Here is a 20606-nt window from a genome sequence, read left to right on the forward strand (position 1 = left end):
GGCGGAGGGTCCCACATGGCGCGCAGACCTCTCCTGCCGCCCGCTGCTCCCCTCAGCAGTGTACTTCGGTCCTTCTGCCTGCTCTGCTCCCCGCTCTGGCTCTGGTGAATTCTCTCACCCTCCCGCGCTTCTGACTGTACCCAGTGCATGTATAAACAAAACAAACAAACAAATAAATAAATAAACATGCCTCTTAAAAAAAAAAATAAATAAATAAAAAATAAACTGAGATATGCTTTGGGGAGTTTTCCCTCCCAGCAAAGCTCTTCCCCTTATTTCATTGAAGCATTTTATAGATGATATTTTTCTGATACTTAAATAGCAGGGCAGAGAATCTAATTGAGCAATGCCTCATTTACCCAGCACCACCAGGAAAGGAGAGAGGTATTCCACACAAAAAGAGCATTTTGAGAAACTCAATCTTTTAAACATTTTGACAGAAAGCATTCTCAAAGTATGTGTTCTGCTGTCTTCATAGAACACTGAATATAAATTCAGCCATTTTTAGGAAGAATCAGTCATTATAAAAATCAGTAACATAGTTTCTTAGAAGTGCCCCTTGACAAAGTGCCTCCAAATCGCTGTGCTTTCATTTCCATTTTAAATACACATATATGTTTCCATCTCTCCAGCAGGATATTGGCAGTCCCTCTTCATTTAGAAGTATTTTTCTCTCATGCCCTTTTAATGTGTGGCTGGAATTCAAATGACTAATTTTGTTAGGATTAGGGACTCAACAGAGGTGACACATTTGCTGGGTCTCTGCCCTTACGGGGAGCTCCTCCCTCACCTGTGTCCCTCATGACTTGGGGCTTGGTCCTCGGGTGATGGTGTTCTGCCAGCCACACCCCCCCGCACTACCCAGTAATCTAATTAGCAGTGCCTGTGGGGACCAGAGGTATTTCTCTGAATCCTCAGTCCAGCCCAGGACTAGCATATTGAGGATATTCAGGAAATGTCTGCCTAACGTGTCTGTGACTGTAACAAAACCAAGCTGGCTGTGGTCATGGCGCAAGACCACTCCCTATGGTGTAAAGGTCACAAGTTTTAAGAATGTGGCTCCACAGCTTTCTCATGATAGCTATTGATAGTGTTTGCACAGCTCAGAGGTCTTTCAGGCTCTGAATTTTGCTTTGTTCCAGAGAGTGGAGGTTACTATGAAATATCCTCAGGTGGCATATCACATCTAATTTTTTTAATTGCAGTTTGTGAGAGCAATGTTTAAATACATTTAAAATGTCAACTGTGGGTCCCCAGCATCTGTCATGAGAGAAAGAAAATCAGCAGGCACTCATCTATTGGAAAGTGTCTGCCATAGGCCACCCGGAATCCTACCTCCCCTCCACCACATCCCAGCACCCCTTTCCTTGGAGCTGGGGATAGCCAGACACAGCACCTGCGTCCCAACCTGCGGCCTTCCTTGGAAAGCTACAAAAGCTGGCCACATCTCATGTACTACTTCTGCGTCACAGGGGAGGTGGGAGGCCTATTTTGTTCTGTTGGGTTGCTGGAAAAGTTGTGATGCATTTTTGCTTGAAAAACAGAAAAAGCACATCGTGACTTTTCTGACAATCCAATAGTTCTGGCATGTTTTCAAACATCAACACTCTGCCAGGAGGAGTTATCCTAAGCTAGGCCCATGGTAGAATCTGAGGATACCAGGTTCCTCTAAGGTCTCTGGGAAGTGCTGCTCCCTCCCAAGAATCTCCTAACAGACCACACTAGTCTCTGTCTAGGTGAGCCCTCAGCATGGGGGCAGAGCGTGGATGGGAACACAACACAACTGGAGGCAAGCGAGGCAAGCCCTGCACCCCATGGCAGCAAAGAAGATGGAGTCACAGAACATCACAGATGAGAGGCTCAGCCTGGTGCATCAGCCAGAATGCTGAAGGGAGATTAATACAAAGAAAATAAACTGAAATGATGAGCAGGAAGCCTGGGGCAGTTAGGAGAGCACCCCAGTTAAGCAAGTGATCCAGAAGCGATGGAATGGCCCCACTTGGAGACACATATCATCATCTTACGCTTCTCCTGGGCCGACAGCCCCGTGCTGACTTCTTCAGCACTTTGTAAAGCACGTTGATCAAAGGTTCATTATTTTTTATCTGTACCAAACAAAAAGGCAAATACAACAAAACGTAACAAGTGAGACATCAAATGACACTTGAAGGAGTCAGAATTTGGGGAGCTAGCAAAGGGGAAATTTGGAGAAGGATGTGTGCTATGCAACTGAAACGACTGAATTTCAGACACCCTATGCTCCTTCCAGCTTCCAGACTTTCCCAGGCTTTGGTTTCCTCACATATAAAAGAGGAGATAACGAAGTCCATCTGCAGGATCTTGGTGCAGGCCAGTTTCTTTGAGCATGCTGATCTCAGTGCCCCTTTCCTCCCTGGTTCTCTGCCGATGGCAGGCAACACACCGCTTTCGATTCACTTCCTTCTTCCTCCCTTACTGCATACATTTAAGATCTGAAAATCTTACATAACTTAACATCCCAACTCTTTAGAGTGGTGCCGTGCATGAGTCTCACCCCTGCACATTTCCCACCTTCAGACCCTGGCCTCTACACCTACCTAAGTGTGTCTGACCCATGATCCAAAGTGCTCACTACTCCTTCGAGGGAACACTGTCCACACCCACTAAGACAGTGGATCTCAATCCAAAACTTGAACACTGGAATTACCGAGGAGCTTCAAAAAATGCTGAGGCCTGAGTCCCACTCTGAGACACTCCCTAGTTGACCTAAGATGGGGCCTGGGCATTCTTAAGAGCCTGCCTGGGTGATTCCAAAGTGCAGAAAGGACTGGGTCTCAAACTTTAGCATGTATCAGCATCACCGAAGGGCTTGCTAACATGCAAGACCTGGCCCCAGAGAGGCCCTCCCAGCAGGTCTGTAGTGGAATCCAAGATACTGTATTTCTAACAAATTCCTGTAATACTGACCCTGCTGGTCTGGGACTCCCACTTTGAGAATCACTGCTTTGAAACAGTATTGCTCTCTCTGGCTACATTTTAGTACTCCTTAGGAAGATTATGGGTGCTTGTTTTGTTTTGGCATTTTTAGGAGTAACACCTAAATTACCAAATAAAACAGTCTTTAAGGGTAGAGACCCAAGCACTGATAATTATTTTAAAAGTTCCCCCTGGCTGTTCTAGTTCATAGACAGGGTTACTAATCTCTATTCCAGATAATAGACATCAAACTTCAGTGTGCACAAAACCAGCCCAGAGCTTGGTTGGGAAAAAAAAAAAAAAAAGCAACAAAACAGAATTCTGGGGACCATTTCCAGATATTCTAATTTATTAGGAACCACCCCCACCCCAGATCAGATCTACATTTTATAATCAAGCTCCCAAGTGATCTGAAGGAAGTGTTGTCCCAGAGATACATTACTCCAGAAACTGACTTTGGAAGCAGACCCAAAACAAGAAGCCCTGATCTCAGAATCAAACCATCCCGAAGAGTCTAGAGTCCAGGCACCCAAGGACACTGCGGACACATCTCTCACCAAGGACAGGGGCCTCTTTGGGGCTCACTGCATCCTGGTCTACCCACAAAGGCACTACTGGAGGGGCTGCAGACAATCTCACCTTCCCAGCTGCACATCCCAGTTTCATCAAAACAATTCAAGTTGTTAACAAAAGCGAACTTCCTCACCCACTCTTTAGATCCAGTCAAGGGGTAAGGTTGTGAAGAGCAGAACTTCGATGCAGAAATACAATTCAGCAGACACAAAATTTTAGGAGGGGCAGAGTATACAGTACATGCAACAAAGAAGGCTCAATTCCAGCCACAGAATGTAGCAGAAGTTACCTCTCAGACACAATGGTGGGTAGGATGGGGACAATAATAATTCCTATTGCTGGGGGTGCTGAGGGGATTAAGTGAGAGAATGAATACCAAGTGCCCAGACAGTGCCAGGTCGGCACAAGTGCTAAGTTAATGTGGAGCCCTACCCACCCTGATACTGCAAGTCAGTGCTCCAAGTGGCACCACTGCAGGAAGGTTCATTCAGGAGGAAAAAGTCCTGCAACACAGGTGGGGAGAACAGCAAAGACCACCAATGATTCTGGAAGCTGAACATCAGCTGATGGAATAGGGGGGCTCTGGATGCTTAAATCCGAGGACTTTGGGACAGGGACAGAGGGAACCCTAGGTGAACCTGTGGGGTCCAGGGGCCATCCCTCTCACCAGAACCTGGGCACAGCAGAGTTATAACCCACTTTCATCTCCACACCCAGGAGATGGTCCATTCAGTTGCGCCCACAGAGGCCTCATCTCAGGGACCCCAGCTGGGTTCAGCATCAGCTCACCCTGTCTAGCAGGTCATGGCATCTGGAGAGTCAATATGCGGAGCGATTTCCCCATCCAATCACTCACCTACCCAGGGCTCATCTTGCCTCGGTTGCACCCCAGTGATGGGGAGCTCACTATCAACTAAGGTGGCCCTTTTAGAAAAACTTCTTTCTACTTGGGGCTGTTAGCCACTTGTCAACCCCCCCTTAGGGCCACGGAAATGTTTCTGAAGCTGTACAGACCGCCTCTATGTCTCATACGAGTTGTCCCTACCTCCTTTCACCACTCTGCACTGCAGCTGTGCTGGCTGCTGCTGCTGCTTTGCGCTCAGCAATGCTTTCCTGTTAGGAACAGCTCCCCTCCCCCCTTGGGAGGCTGGGCTGCGAGGGTGTAAACCTGAGTTTGCAGGTGGTCATCTTCCCTGACCACACGGAGGCAGCCCAAGCAACAGGACAGGGGGAAGGAGCCTTGAGCAGAACCCCTGGGATGCAGCCCCTGCATACATGAGCCAGGGTGGTCCCCTCTTGGCTTAGCAGGTTGACTTGGTTTTGGACACTTGCAAACAAATGCATCCCACCTGAAAGACTCCTCAGCATGGTCTTTGAGTCCTCCCCTCCCCTGAATCCTGAAGTGAGACACCCAGCAGGGAACCCTACACTCCAGCTGAGTCTGGACAGAGCAGAGCAGACCCACTGCCTCCTTGATCTGGGCACCCATCCCTTGGAGGGAGCCCATGGTAGTGCCAGGCTCTCCAGCAGCCACGCCAGACCCATGACTCACACAGCACAAAGGCAGCATCTTTTCCTACATGTGCTGCTGGGAAGCCAAGCGCCTCCACTCTGCGGGTGCACATGTGGGGGACTAGTTCCCAGAGAAGCTTAGCAACTGCAGTAACAGCTACAGACAAGGGACAATGTTGGTACCAACACAGCTGTCTTCAATGACAAACAGTGACAATTTCCAAGAAGTCCAATCACCAGTTACTGTTCTGGGCACATACAGCTCCTGACTAGTGAACCCCCAAGGAGGCACACAGCTTCTCTATTTCACAGCTTTCTTTATTTCACATCAAAAGCATTTCCCAGCATAATGACCCCAGCTCAACTCCAGAACAAACGTAATGTCTCTGCACTCACAGAAGTGGAAGCAGCATTTTAAGAGAGGCTGGGAGGCAAAGGGATTAAGAACACAAGCTTCAGACAGAGCTACACCCAAATACCAACTCCCAAGTAACTATGTGGGCTTGAGAAAGTGGCTTAATGTCTCTGAGTCACAATTTAAAAAAAAAAAAAAAAAGCCCCCACCACCTCCCTTACAGGCCTACTGGGGGTTATACATTTAACAGAAGCAAAACGTAGTGACTGCACATACTGTTACTAAGCTTCTGTGGGGTGCTTTTTTTTTTTTTAAATAATAAATTTTATTTTTATATTCCCCATACAATTGCAACCCCCCCATTCTGACCCCAATCCCTCCCATCCCGCCCCCCACCCCCCAAAAAGTGTCTCTGGTTCATAGTTTTTTGTTGATTTTGATTTTCACTTTCTTATAGTTATTCATTTTCCTGGTCCCTTATTTAAGTTTTCTAGATTCCTGCTATGAGTGAGACCATCCGGTATTTTTCTTTTTCTTTCTGGCTTATTTCGCTGCGCATGATCCCTTCCAGCGCCATCCATGTTGCTGCAAATTGCATGTGTTTATCTTTTTTGAATGCTGAGTAATATTCCATGGTTTAATTCAAATTCTATGGTGTTGAACTAAGCACTCCTTCCCTCCAGGATCAACGTAGAGAGACATCTAGCCCACACAAACAAAGATACAAAGGCAGATGAACTGTCTGTCCCACTCAGGCACCTTCTAAGTTCTTTCCTGCACCCTGAAGAGCATTTCAAGGTGCCTCTGTGCTGGCTGGGGAGCCACGCCTCTCCCACAGGCATAGATGCCCTACAAATACTTGTGTAACTGTTGTAGAGCAACCCCGATACAAAACGGGGTGCCTGACTGTGGGTCCTCACCCGCGCGCTTAAAAGGACTTATCAATGCTCTACTGCAGGCACACGGGAAAGGTTAATAAAAGGTTTATTTACAAGGGAAGGGGAAATGAGGAAATGTACAGCTCTGGGAGAAAAGTGGGAGACAAAGTTTTAAATGAGTCCTACCCGATCCGCCGATCAGGAACCCCAAAATGGCGCTCTGAGAGCTGGCCGCCAGCCAGGAGCAGTGAAGCCAGGAGGCGAGCGATCGCGAGCCAGAGAGAGAGCAAGGCCCACGTGTTTGGTTTTTATATCCAACCTGGCTGCCCAACTCCACCCTCAGGTCCCAGCCACCCTCCCTTGGTGGTGATGGGATTTGTCTTTCCCAGAGTCTTGATGGCTTTAGTCTGGAGTGGGGATGGAGAGTCCACAAAGCCTGTATGAGATTATCTCAGGACATCACTTCCCCCTAACATACCCACTGCTCTGCTGGGGTGGGAGTGACAAGAATGAGCAGGTGGCATGGTGACTGGCTCTCGGGGAGGTTGGGGACAGCGGCTCCATCACAGTGGTGCTGGAAGACCCTCTCCAGGTCACAAGGGCAGGACCTGGCCCTGTCCTTTTGTTAGGGGGAAATGATGTCCTGAGCTAATTCCACGCAGGCTTTGTGGACCCCGCCCCCACTCCAGACTAAAGCCATCAAGACACTGGGAAAGACAAATCCTGTCACCACCAAAGGGAAGGTGGCTGGGACCTGAGGGTGGAGTTAAGCAGTCAGGTTGGGTATAAAAACCAAACACGTGGGCCTTGGGGGGGGGCTCGCTATCTGGCTTCACGGCTCCAGGCTCGCGGCCAGCTCTCAGAGCGGCATTTGGGATTCCAGATCGCCATTTGGGATTCCAGATCAACGGAATGGGTAGGACGCATTTAAGACTTTATCTCCCACTTTTCTCCCTGAGCTGTACATTTCCTCATTTCCCCTTCCCTTGTAAATAAACCTTTTATTAACCTTTCGTGTGTGCCTGCAGTAGAGCATTGATAAGTCCTTTTAAGCGCGCAGGTGAGGACCCACAGTCAGGCACCCCATTTTGTATCAGGGCTGCCCTGTAACACTTTCAGGGCACAGGAGCATGGCCTGGCTGCAGTTGGCACACACCGCCACGTGTGAGCACTGTGTCTCCTTAGCTTGACCACCACCCTGCAGCACTCCCGACCATGTGATCCACTGCCACGGAAGCGAGAAAATGTCCTGGACCTTTACAAACCCCCCTGTTTGGCTTGTGTCTGAAGGACAAGTCTAATTCTTGTTCACTGCACCTTTCTTTCCAAACCCAGGTGTAGAACCAGGAACCTGAAAGACCTGCCAGCTTTAGCTGCACCCGCAACCCCTAGCTTTCCTAGTCTCTCACCATTCCCTTTTTAACCTCAACCAACCTAAACCCTCTGGCTCTTCAAGGCTGCACGCACAAGACACCTACTCGGGAAGCCCTCCCAGCATTGCAGCCCACAGTGATCCTCACCATCTCCACTCTGAGGACTGCCAGACAAGTCTTGGTACACTCAATATAAACAAGTCTATTTTATCTGGGGATGTTTTCTTCCCTAGCCCAGACTGTCTGCAAGTTGTTCAAGGCCACACTGTGTCAGCTATTCTCATGCATTCCCCTGGGTTTTTCCAGAGCTGGGTACACAGCAAGTGTTCAACAGCTACATAAGTGAACTGGCTGATTCCTAACCAAAAGCTCTGATCTTGCCTCAGCATGGAGAGACTCCTCCCCACCCCCATCTGCTGCCAGAGGATCCTGTGTTAAAAATATCTCAAGCCAGGTACCCTGGGGCCGGGGAGAGGCCTGCCCCCAAGGCAATCGCCTGAGTGCCCTCCCTCGGGCCTCTTGCCTGCCCTCTCACACACGGTTAATGAAAGGTCACATTCCTCCCAACTATTTCATGGCTCAGGCCTAAGAAGTGCTTTTCACAGTGGGAGCTTTCAGAGCTGTGCAGATGGAACAATAGCTGCGCTTCCGGGCAGGATGCCTCTCGCTTCTCCAGCTGCTTTCTCACTCTCTCTGTGAAGTTTTATCACCTACAGGGAGGGGCTCAGTGTGCATCTCCTACATGGAAATGGGAGACAACTTTATTTTTTCTTTACATTTAAAAGGACAGATTTATTAGGAAAAAGAGAAAGAGAATGAGAAGCATCTCCATAGACACAGGCGGCTGGAGACCTGCCTCTGAAAGGGCCAGGTTTGTTATAAGAGAAGCCTGCATAGACACAGGCAGGCGGGAGAGCTGCCTTTGAAAGCTCAGACCACATCATTCCTTGTGGAGCTTGCGCCACCAGCAATAAAAGCAAACAATCTACCAAGCTCTTTGAGGTTTAAAACATACACTCTATGGACCAAACACACCGCCACCCCACTGGAGGCTCTGAAAAAGAGAATGGTTATTATCTAGAGGGGCTTTTTGGTCCTGCCTCAGGACAAGAAGAGATCAAAGTCTTATTCCCTCATTCTGTAAACCAGAGACCTTACAGCAGAATTCACAGGAACCTAAGGAGAGCCCAGAGTTTGAGGCTGTAAGAAATAAAACCCTTCTGATCCCCACAGGAGATGCCCCTGTTCAGGATCCAGAGTTGATAAGACCCATGTGGACTTTGGCTCGGGGCTTGGTTCCAAGGAAGCTGACACTCTCAGAAAAAGGAGTGTCCACAGGAGGCAAGACCTCTGACACGTCACTCACCTTTAGGTCTAGGTACTCCAGATCTTTCTTCAGCTGGAGGTAGGTATCGTCAGCCTTCAAATGAAGCACAGAGGGAAAAATGTCAGACATGAACACCGAGAGTTTCCATAACGCAGGGCTGCACATGGTAATCAGTTCCGCTGCTGGGGGGCAGAGACGGGGACCACAGCAGAACACATCCAGAGCCACAGACCAAGCGCCCACATCTCAGTGCAGCTCAGAGCCTTCTGTCAGCATGTTGGATCTGGCAGGTCACTGTGGGAAGAGCCAACTTGTCCCCCTGTTGGCTGAGAGGACAGTTTGATGGGGGGAGGGAGATAGCACAGCAGAGGGAGGCCCATTATAAGCTCCCCAGACAGAATTAGAGAGGTTCAGCTGGAAGAGGCCATGCCACCCCTAAGTCAGGGTCCCAGCAATCGCAACGCTCCAATTCTTGTCATCAGACCTCTGCACTGGGTCATTCACATGCATGAAGCAAAATGACCCCTGAGGGGTGTGGAAGAATACCTTGAAGAGGCAGGGAGATGACCCTGAAGGCCTAGGAAGGCCCCTTCTGACTTTGGAAGCCAGAATGATAAAGCATGGGCAGCCACTGGAAGTCTCCTGGAAGTTCTGGCTCCCTTTGCTCAGCATGGAGTCAATATGACTATGGCAAGAGCTGGTCAACAAGTCCCAGGATTAGACCTATTGTTATAGGACAGGACCACCCTGTTACACTATCTGCTCTGTCATCTGACAGTCTACCCAGTTTTTCAGTGTAATTACTTGGGACAGTGCGACTAAGGAAAGACTCCTTGATTTCCTAGACCTTGTGCTTCCCATGTAACAGATCACAGAAGATAACCGTGAGGCAGAAGAGCCACGAAAGCTCAAGGAAAACAGTCCAGATTCCACTTTCTCTGCAGACTATAAGGCTTCTCAGCAAGCCAAGGTAAGCCTGGGCTGGAAAGGTGAGCCCTGTTTACAGCTCCAATGTAAAACAAATGCACAAACAATACAAAACATTTAGGCAGTGCTTTTTAGCATGAGAAAGCCTGAGGGGACACTGGTGGCTTACAAGATCTTATTATTATCCCTAAACTGTCTCCTTACCTTTCCCTACTTCCCTAAGCAGTCCGATATCTGACATTTTTTCACAGAAGTAAGGACAACGTGGAGAAATGTTAGTAAAAAAATCACCCAAATTCACAACTCCAGGGTTTTGCACATGTTCCCTTATATTCCATTTTTCAAAATACATTTTCTGACTCCCTCCAGTCTCACTAAGCAGGACGAGAAAGGAAGGAGACAATTTCACCTCCCTTTTCATCTGTCCACTGTCTATTTCTGTGCAGCCTGGAGGAACCTGCCTCATGTGGACCTGTAACATCTTCTTTTACCCATTTAAGACACCTGAAAAGCAACTGCCTGGTCATTCCTTTGCAGCTTCCAGCAAAGCCCCATGTCCTAGTAAGTTTAGAATGCTATGCTGCATAGGACTTACATTTTGGCTCCAGCCTACATGCCATTAGGTGAGGGACCCCAGGACTCAGCTGGACTCACTTCCTCATGTGGTCATTACTGCTATCCTACCCTTTCTCAGGTTCACCAGGATGAGGGATGTGAGGAAGCTTTGTCCATCAGCAGGACACTGTCTAGATGACAGAGGCCACTAGGCCTTCTCCCTCCAGGCTGACACACCAGCACCCCAAGGAGTGTCCACGGTAGTGACAAGATGACAGCCAGCACAGCCCTTCAGACATGACCACACACCAGTCACTACGCACAGGCAGAGAAACCACAGTTTGGGCGCCTCACACCACATGCAGCCTCAACCCCAGCGCCAGGGGAGTGGACCCCACCACTGCTGCACAGAGTGTGGCCACAGCATCCAGAAGCACACAGGCAGGGAACATGGGAAAGAGCCAGACAGCAAATACAGAGCACGGGCATGAGGGAACATAGGGCAACATGTCACTCCCTTGCCCCCAGGGTGGCCTGGCCCTGAGCAAGCCCACCATCGCTGACCTGGTAGGTGGGAAATGTCAGCTGGTGCTGCAGTAACTGGCCGACGGCAAAATTTCGCACACTGGCCAACTTGGCCTGGTGCCGCCGTAAGCGGGTGAGAAGCAGCGAGAGCTCCTCCAGCTGCAGGTGTGTAGACACATCATGAGGAGGTTAGCCACACAGGAGCATGACACCATGATTACTCTCCACCCCACTGCCAGGACAGCACTGCTGCAGCACCCTTAGCGGTTACTGCATTAATTCCATCATTAGGACAAATAAAGGCCCTGGCAGAAAGGGGCTGCAGGAAGTTGTTCTTTCAGGAAACTGCAGCCAACAGTGCAACCGCACCCAGACCTGAGCCTTGAAGGCAGACTGAATGAATCAGAGACCAGGGAAGTAAGGAGTTAAGAGAAGAATGGCAGGTAGCTGGAAAACTTGGCAGATGAGATGCTGCCCTAAAGAGAAGAGCCCACGCTGCCCCGCCCACCCCCTCTAGCTCTTTGCCTGACCTGGGGAGGCCCCAAAGCAAGTCGCTGGCCTTCTCTGAGTCTCAGTTACCTTATTTCTTATTTCCATAGACTGCTTTGGATTAGCTGGGGGGGAGGGGAAAAGTGGGAGAAGTGAGGGGGATGGGGGACTTGAGACGACAGCCCTTTGCAGGCTGCACCATCTCATTCACCTGGGAAGGTGGGGGGGTGAGAATGAGGTGCTGCTTACCGATTTTCCGTGTAAACTGGGAGCACTGACGGTATGGGTCATGTAACCCATGGAGGGCATGGTGCGCCGGTCCACGTGAGAGAAGTTCTGCAGATAAGAACATGAGGAGTCATGCTGAGGGCCAAGCAAGGGGGCCAGAGTGTGGCTAGAACCTGGTCACTCACTGCCTGGGTTGCCTACCTCCCCAAACCTCACATTTTTCATCTATAAAATGGGGGTACGGGCCTTTCTCACCAGATTAGAACAATGCACTGTGAGAGCTTATAACTGAACACAGACATCTTTTCCTGCCTTCCAAGCCACAAGGAGCAGACTCCTTCTTGTGTGACCCTGTGCAAGTTACTTGGTCTCTTAATGTCTCAAGTGTTCTCATCTATGAAATGGGCACAATAATAGCACCTACCTCAGCATTGCTGGAAGAATTAAAAGACATTTAGTACAAACCTAGCACCTGAAAGAAACTATCATTATCGTTCCAAATTGCTCAAATTTGTGTTCGAACCACCTAAGGCTCCGGGCACCCTCCCCTTCCGGGCCCCAGCAGCCTGCCAGGGCCTGCAGAGCCTCACCTTGGTGGCAGGACCCCGTGTTTTCCTGGGAGAGCCCCCCAGCGAGATGTCGACGCTCCTCCTCTGGTCCGGCGGCTTCACGGTGACCCTCTCTGCTGGTGTGTGTGGTCGCCGGGGTGGAAGGACCCTTGGGGGGCCTGGGGGAGGGATGTCCGAGGGAGATGGAGGCACAGAGATGGAGCGGGGTACCTCTAGCATGCTCTTGCTCCGGCCCTGGTCCGTGAACTCTGGGGAGCCAGCACAGATGGGTGCCGTGGGGCTGCCGTGCCGGAACTGCTGGCGCTGCTGCCACTCGTACAGCTGCCACACGGTGCCATCCCGGTGGGCCCGGCGCTCCTCACTCGACATCTTCAGGTGGCTGGCTCGGTCCTGCGCGTACTTATAGTCACTCGGCAGGTTGCGGGGTGGAGGGGAAGAGCTCCCCGAGGGGTGTCGGGTGCTCTTAGGAAGAGTCTGGTAGTTGTCTGGGAAGGACAGCGACTGGCTAGGGCCCTGGCGAGGAAGGGTCTGGTCCAGAGGCAGGCTGCAGAGGAAAGAGAATAACAGGTAAGACCACTGAGCAAGCGTCTTCCAGGCTTTTGGAAACAGCAAAGTAAAATCCACAAAACCAGGCAGGTGAGGAAGCCCTGTAAGAACCCAAAGAGCAGCCAGAGTAGACATGCAGGACTTGACTCACTTCCTCCCCTAGCAGAGAACTCCAAAACCACTTTTGTCCGTGAACTTTGACATGTCAACTCCCTAACGGGCTGACTCGGCTGCCCCACACCCATCACTCGAGTGCAGTGTGATTAAACCTGTCTCCTCCTCGCCCTCCTGCCATCAGTCAACTCTTCCAACTCTTCCAACAGGGGTGCAGTGAGGAAATGCCTCACAATTTTCAGGGTCACCAAGACTTGCCCTCCACCCATATCTAAGCAAGTTCTGGAGGTCCCTCAAGGGAGTTGCTGGCCTCCATTTCTTTCTTTTTCCACTACTTTAGTCCAGATGACGATTATTTACCTGCCTCCACACAACACTGAGACCTTCCGAACTAGTTTCCACACTGTATGCAGTCAACTGCTTTGGTCAAACACTCCCATGCTCCAAAAACTTCAACGGCTCCCCATTGCTTAGAAAAGAAAATCTAAACTCCTTAGGCACTCTGAGCTCTAGAGCCCCTGACCCAACCCACCTTGCAGTCCTGCTGTTTCCCCACTGGTCCTCCTCCTATGGGGAGCAGGATGAGGCAGGCTGGGGTGCTTCCTCTTATGTGCTGGCTGAGCCTGAGTGACAGCTTCACCCTTGTCCTGCCCAGCCTCCTGCACCTGGGCCACTAGCTGTGTGACTCCAGGCCACTAAGCTGACTGCCCTGAGCCTCAGCTTTTTTCTCTTTTTTTAAGATTTATTTATTCATGCATACAAGGACGGGATATAGGCCAGATGCACGGGAGGGTGAGAGGATTCACCAGAGACAGAGTGGGGGACAGAACAGGCAGACTGACTGAAATACACTGCTGAGGGGAGCAGCGGGAGAGACAGAAGAGGTCTGCCGCGCCATGTGGGATTCTCACTGGCCAGCCAGGATCAAACCGGGCTGCAGAAGCTGCGGACAGCTTCATAGCGCTGTGCTCAACCGCCTGCACCACCAGGGGAGGCCCTCAGCTTCTTTTCCTGTACCATAAGGACATTATTACCTGTCTGTTAGGGCTGCTCTCAGAAGTAAATGAGGGCAGTCAGCTGGGGCCTATGATACATGAAAGGGACGTCACTGGTGGTCTCTTCCTGCCACTCACTATTCTCTGGGTTCTCCCCTCCCCCTACCTGTAGTGGGCTCCTCTGGCCCAACTCATCCACATCTGGTTCATTCTCCAGGACCTTCCAGGAGAAGGCTCTTCCAGGGAGGCTTCTGCAATACCTGGGCCCTCAGGGTCCTGCTCTGCTCTGACCTGGTTATCAAATAGCCTGTAACATTCCCAAGGTCCTGTATGGATATAACTTTTCCATACCGGCAAGACATCTCTTCCCAGTTCCTATAAATCCTTGGAGGTCAGAACAGTGTCTCATGCTCTGTGGTGTGGTCCACAGCCTGAAAAAGGCCTGACGCATAACCGGCCCTTCAGCAAACACTCCAGCCACAAGCTGGGTGTGACTGAAAACTACCATCAACCTGTCCTTTTTTTTTTTCCTGAGAAGGAAAAAAATTAACCAAGGGGCAAGGTGTGGAGGTTTTTTTTAACATTTATTATATTTATTTATGCATACAAGAGCTGGGGTGTAAGCCAGAGGTACAGGGGGGTGGTGAGAGGATTCACCAGAGACAGGGCGGGAAACAGAACAGGCAGACTGATTGAAATACACTGTTGAGGGGAGCCACAGGCGAGACAGGAGAGGCATGCTACGCCATGTGGGTCAACTCCCTGGCCAGGGATTGAACTCATGGTGCAGTGGCTGCCAATAGCTTCATAATGCTGAGATACAACCCCTTGAGCCACAGTGAAGGCCCAAAATACAGAGTTTTGTTAAGTCTGAAAGGTCTAACATGCAAGGCAGTATGACATGGTAAAAAAAAAAACAAGTGTTTGGATTGGACAGGCCAGGGTTGGAATCCTAGCTCTGCCTTTATCTAACAAACCTTGATGCAGACACTTGCCACAAGCTGTTCTAAGCCAGTTCTGCTCAGAGTGGCCGCATCAGCACCTCCTGGGGACTTGTTAGAAATGCGGGTTCTCAGACCCCTGGACTTGCCAGTCAGAAACTTGGTCCCTGAGGATGGAGCCCTGTCACCTGTGTTTTAACAAGTCCTCCAGGTGGCTAAAGTTTGAGAAGTGCCTGCTAATTGTTTTCAAACTCATCTCAATCATCCCCAGGTGCATGACCTCAGGTGTCATTTATGTCCTCTATTTACTATAAAATGGGGACACTGGTGACTGCCTAATAAATAGTCATGAGGATAAAAAGCAGTTCTCATTTGGAAAGGTTAGCTTTCTTCTCTCCTTTTATATCCTCATCTTTGCAGCGGCAGGAGGTAGGTCATATTAAGATCTCTTCAACCAGACTTGTCCTGGCTAATGTGTCTGTTTGCCACTAGGTGGCAGGGTTTCCCACTGATTCCCCAACATCAGAAGGGATTGTGCTCTGATGAAGGGGCCTGAATCCTCAAACAGGTTGCAGCTGCAGAAACCAGGCTGGGGGCTTCCCCTGGGGAGTTTATGACTTTATTAACCATTGTTAACTCTGCCTAAACCAAAAAGCAAACTATGCATTCATGTCCTAGCTGTGCTCCCACCTACACACCCTTCTGTAGGGCCCTGCAGCCCACTCCATGCCTGCCTAAGGTGTCTGAATGGCGAGTCTCCCCTCACTGGACAGTGCCCCAAGTCCCTGAGTTCTTCCTCCAGCCATGCCCTGTGCTTACACACTGCCTGCCATCCCCCAATGCTGGCCATTTGGGGTGACCCCAAAGATACCCAGTGCAATGGTGAAACTTAGGTCCAGGCTAAGCCATGGTAACTAATCAGTGGTGGAGACAGGGACAGGAGGTAGTTCCAAGATGATGCAAGGATCCCCCTGGGCACAGGAAGAAGCTCGCAGAGCAGCTTTGTCCCGAACAGTAGATCCATTTACTGATCACAACTCCAGACTTCCCCCAGAAGAGGGCTCAAGGTTGCCTGCCTGCATACCCTGCTCTGTGGCTTTGGGGCCTCCCTGTTCCAAAAGGCACTGAACAGGATATTTTAATAGAACACTTCAAAAGGGTCATATCAGTTTTTACAACCAGTTGTTTATGTGGCTATTCCTCACCCTAACTTCCACATCAATTGTGCAGGACTTTCTAGTCTGTTCCTTGTTGCAGTGTTGAGTCCTTGACTCAACCTCCCCACTTTTATTTTACAATTATACATTCCTTTAAACCCTGGGGGGGGGGAGGGTGTGCAGAGCTAGAAAGCTAAAATTTCAAGACAATTTTAGAATATGTAAGATTCTAAGGGAAAGCCAATCTGTCTCCCACAAACTATCATTCTAAAGGATTCAATTCCTTGTATTAATTAGAGACAAGAATATGAGAACATATTACAGTCCAAATAACCCTCCTTCCAAAGCTAAGGTGATCAATCTGGTAAGAGGAGCACAGTCTTAATCACGCACAAAGCAGAGGGATCGATCTTCTATATTTTTAAATAAATAAGATTCCTTTATTAGGCAGCCAGATCTATTTATTATTAGACTACAAGAGATAAATATGCCTTTAAGGGAAAATAAAAAACTCAACACAGTCCTTTCAAGATAAAAATAAAAGATCAGAAACTGAGGACTCTGCTTACTCAGAGACTAAAATCTTTCTCCTCAAGACTGTAGGAAATCTATATTCTGCCTTTAATTTCTTACTTTTACTTTTTGGCCCACTGAGATCTGCTTCCAAACTCCACACTGAAGTTCCCCTCACCATGTGTTCATTGACCTCCATGGCCAATAGATTGTTTTCATCAACAGGCCTGATGTCACCCTGCCTCTCGGATAAGAATGGCTCAAACTCCCATCCCACATTCTAGGGACATTCCAACACCTTCCCCAGCCCTCTCATCTTTCTGCAATTGGCTTCTCATCCTTGGGTTCCCCATTGTGCCCCACCCCCTCTCCTCACTCTTCCAAATACATATCACTGCAGAATAACATAGGTCTGTAGGTTGCCAGAAATGTAGAGGCATTTCGCCACCTACAACTATTAACTGTGTATCAATCACATAACTTTTGAAATTCTTTTCTTCACACCTTCCACAAGGGGATTCTCACTGCTGGTGCCATCTTTCTGCTTTCTTTCCACCTTCCCTTCCTATCACTCTGCCTCACCTAACTTTAAAATCCTAGCTCGGGCCTCCCTGGTGGCGCAAGGGGTTAAGCACAGCACTGTGAAGATCCCAGCAGCCTCTGAGATCCCAGGATGGCCAGGGAGCTACCCACATGGTACAGTGGACCTCATGTCTTGCCCACTGCTCCCCTCAGCAGTGTATTTCAGCACATCTGCCTGTTCTGTTCCCTACTCTGTCTCTAGTGAATCCTCTCACCCTCCCTCACCCCGCACCTCTGGCCTGTACCCCAGTTCTTGTATGCATAAATAAATCTTTAAAAAAAAATTCTAGCTGTATTGAAAGGGGAAATTCAGGTCTGTCCCTCCAAACCCATCAAGAAGTTCAGGGTATCCGAAGGCTTCAGTGCCTCAGCAGGCGAGTAGAGACCCTGAGGTTCTAGACTCTCCTTTAAGAGTGTCCAGCCTTCTCAGGAGGCACCAACCCCAGGTAGAAGACCTTATTTGCGGCATCTCCTTCCAAACAAAACCCCTCTCCTGCTTGGCTGCTTTATATAAACTTCTTTTGCCCACCCCTTGGGTTGGAGTTCCTCAGGGTTCTGTCTTTGGCCCTCTGCTACAGCTCACTCTAAGATAGGATTCTCAACCCTGGCCCACATTAGAATCACTAGGAGAAGGGGGTGCTTCTAAAACTCCTGATGTCCAGGCCGGACCCCTTTCAGATCGACAGACTCAGATTTCTGGGCATAAAACCCAAGGCCTCAGTAAATGTCAAACCTCCCTCACATGCCATCATTCCTGACTTTTGAAACTAGAGCTGCCTTGACCTTGCCCCAGATCAATTAAATCAATATCTTTGGAGCGGGGTCTCAAATCATCACATTGTGCAGCTGGGATTAAGAACCACTGCTCTAAACATTCCACTCTGCTTGGGCATCAGTTACCCTTCTAGGGCAATGATTTCCAAATCTCCTGCTAACTTCAACCCACAATTCTTATAACCACTGGCCATCTCCACCTGCACACTCCACAGGGACCACATTTCTCTTTCCTAGGCTCACATCTCGTGCATGCTAACACAACCAGCTAGTAGCAAAGTCAAACTTGAATGTTAACTTTAACTCCCCGCTAGCATTAAATAAGCCTGTTACATCTGATAACCTACCCAACCTCAACATCTAGGTCACCTATCCATCCTCTCCCTCACAAACCTCACATCAGCACTGCTTTTCTTTGGGTCTTCCTCCTTTTCCTGAACCCATGACCATTTATACTTGATCATATTCTCTTCCCAGATTCTTCTCCAACTAAACCATCTTCCATATTATCACAAGTGTAAGGAGTTAAGCTGAAACAGTTCTTAGTGCTGATATGGATGTGGAGAAACAGGGACACTTCTGGTGGAGGAAAAACTGCACAGCATCTTTAGGACGATTTTCTAATATCTATTAAAACTAAAATCATATATGTGTGTTTATGTATGCATAGGTATGTGTATACACGCCTATGTACATATGTATACATAATTTTATATACGTGTGTTTCTATAAATTCCACTTCAAGTAATTTGTCCCCCAAATACTTTTTTTGCACCTGTATAAAGGTAATTGGGCAAGGATATTCATTGCAGCAGTTGGTAATAGCAAAGATTTACAATCAACCAATCTAATATACATCAGTAAGGAAATGGCATAAAGATCATTGAAGATCCATACTGTGGAGTTTTCCATGCAATTTCAAATTAGTGACATATCTATGAGCCGATAAGGAAAGAGAACTGAGATACATCAAAACATCTATGGGTCATAGAAATTGAAAAAAAGCAAAATGAAGAGATTTTTTTTTTTTAACAGTGATCGATCTTTGGGAAATATACCTAGGTTTCTGAAATAAAACAGAACACTTGCTTTTCAGTATTTAACCTTTGGTATTATTTGGATTTCTTTACCTTTTCAGTAGATTATGATTATTTGAGGGTTCTGAACACAGGGAGATTTATATATATAGCTATGAATTATATATATAGCTATGACCAAATGAATTTGGTCATGTATTAGTACTTGGTACAGAGAGAACTAAAAGCATGGAAATTATCAACACCAGGGAAAACAAAAAATTGCACAACAAATGAAATTTAATTATAATGCACCATATGGCTCAACTGTGAATATGTTGACAAAACAATTTAAAAACTGACTAGTGATCTAAACAAACATGCTACAACTATACAGTGAAGCTGGGAATGGGTAAATGGGTATCTGTTGGAAATGAAAGGTCCAGGGGGAAATAAGAAACTGAAATCCTTATCTTCCAGAGTAGAATATCAATAAATAACAAAAACTGAAATATCAAGAAATAATACTACCTTATTTGGAAATAAAGAGATAAATAGAGAAAATGATTAAAAGAATTGGAAGTGGTTTTCTCAAAGGTGCCAGAACTAGGAGTAGGGGTGGTAAGGAGGTGGTGTACTGTATTACTTTAATATTTTTTTAATTAAGGGGTAATTAAAACTATCATTCTCATTTTGGGTGGGGTACATCCAAATCCCCCTGGAAATTTCTTCAACACACACATGGACTTGCTATAATAGAAATGAGATGTGGCAAAGAGATGTCTAGTCTAAAAAATCTCCCCAGGGTGACCCTGATGTCTCTTCCCTGCTAACACCCTTCAAAGCACTATTCAAAATAACAGATATTTTCATGCATACTCCTGTTTAAAGTTCACCAATGGCTTTTGTGGGCCTTCGAGATTAAATCCAAACCCTTTAGCAAGAAATATACACTCATCAGGGCTTAACCTTTACCCTTCCTGTCTGCCCTGCTTTTACCTCCCTTGGTCACTCCCATACTGACCTCGAGTTCCTCGAGCTGTCAATATGTAAGAAGAAATAGTTATCATGAGTAGCTTCTCTCTGACCACACATTAATTCTCCTCTGATGGATTCCCCTTCTGCTGCTAACTTCTAAATGCAGAGGTACCATTTATGTGTTGATTACTACCTATTAATGTGTCCAGCCCAGGCCTCAAACCTCAACAGCACAAACTATACCGAACTGTCCAACAATCCCCCTTGGAATAGCCAATGAGTGTCTCAAACTTTTATATCCACAATAGAAACCCTGATTTCCACCCAAATTTGTTCCATAGTCTTCCCTATCACAGCAACTACCTATTTGTTCAAGTCAAAACTTTAGGGATGGGCCTCCCCAGTGGTGCAGCGGTTGAGCGCTGGGTGCGAAGCTGCCCGCAGCCTCTGCAGCGCCGGTTCGATCCCCGGCTGCAACCCGGCCACCGGCGGAGGGTCCCACATGGCGCACAGACCTCTCCTGCCGCCCGCTGCTCCCCTCAGCAGTGTGCTTCGGTCCTTCTGCCTGCCCTGCTCCCCGCTCTGGCTCTGGCGAATTCTCTCACCCTCCACGCTTCTGACTTTACCCAGTGCTTGTATGTATAAATAAATAAATAAATCTTTAAAAAAAAAAAAAAAAAAAAACTTTAGGGATTATTCTTGTTTCTCCCTTTCTTTCATTCTG

At 48.2% G+C, this 20606-nt stretch overlaps 1 protein-coding gene across 5 annotated transcripts in view; it reads right to left on the reverse strand.

Moving 5' to 3' along the window:
- Positions 1–20606, reverse strand: part of PLEKHA7 (pleckstrin homology domain containing A7) — a 220398-nt gene that overhangs the window by 23829 nt on the left and 175963 nt on the right. For all 5 annotated transcript variants that reach the window (XM_054699393.1, XM_054699391.1, XM_037522712.2 and 2 more), the window contains 3 exons: positions 12288–12810; positions 11719–11805; positions 9013–9066 (listed from right to left, as the gene is read on the reverse strand). In XM_054699393.1, the coding sequence (XP_054555368.1) occupies positions 9013–9066; positions 11719–11805; positions 12288–12810 (664 nt within the window). The remainder of the gene's footprint in view (positions 1–9012; positions 9067–11718; positions 11806–12287; positions 12811–20606) is intronic.

This window comes from Talpa occidentalis, unplaced genomic scaffold, assembly GCF_014898055.3.
Source record: "Talpa occidentalis isolate TD23 unplaced genomic scaffold, MPIMG_talOcc4v2.1 talOcc4.3, whole genome shotgun sequence".
NCBI classification, from domain to species: domain Eukaryota; kingdom Metazoa; phylum Chordata; class Mammalia; order Eulipotyphla; family Talpidae; genus Talpa; species Talpa occidentalis.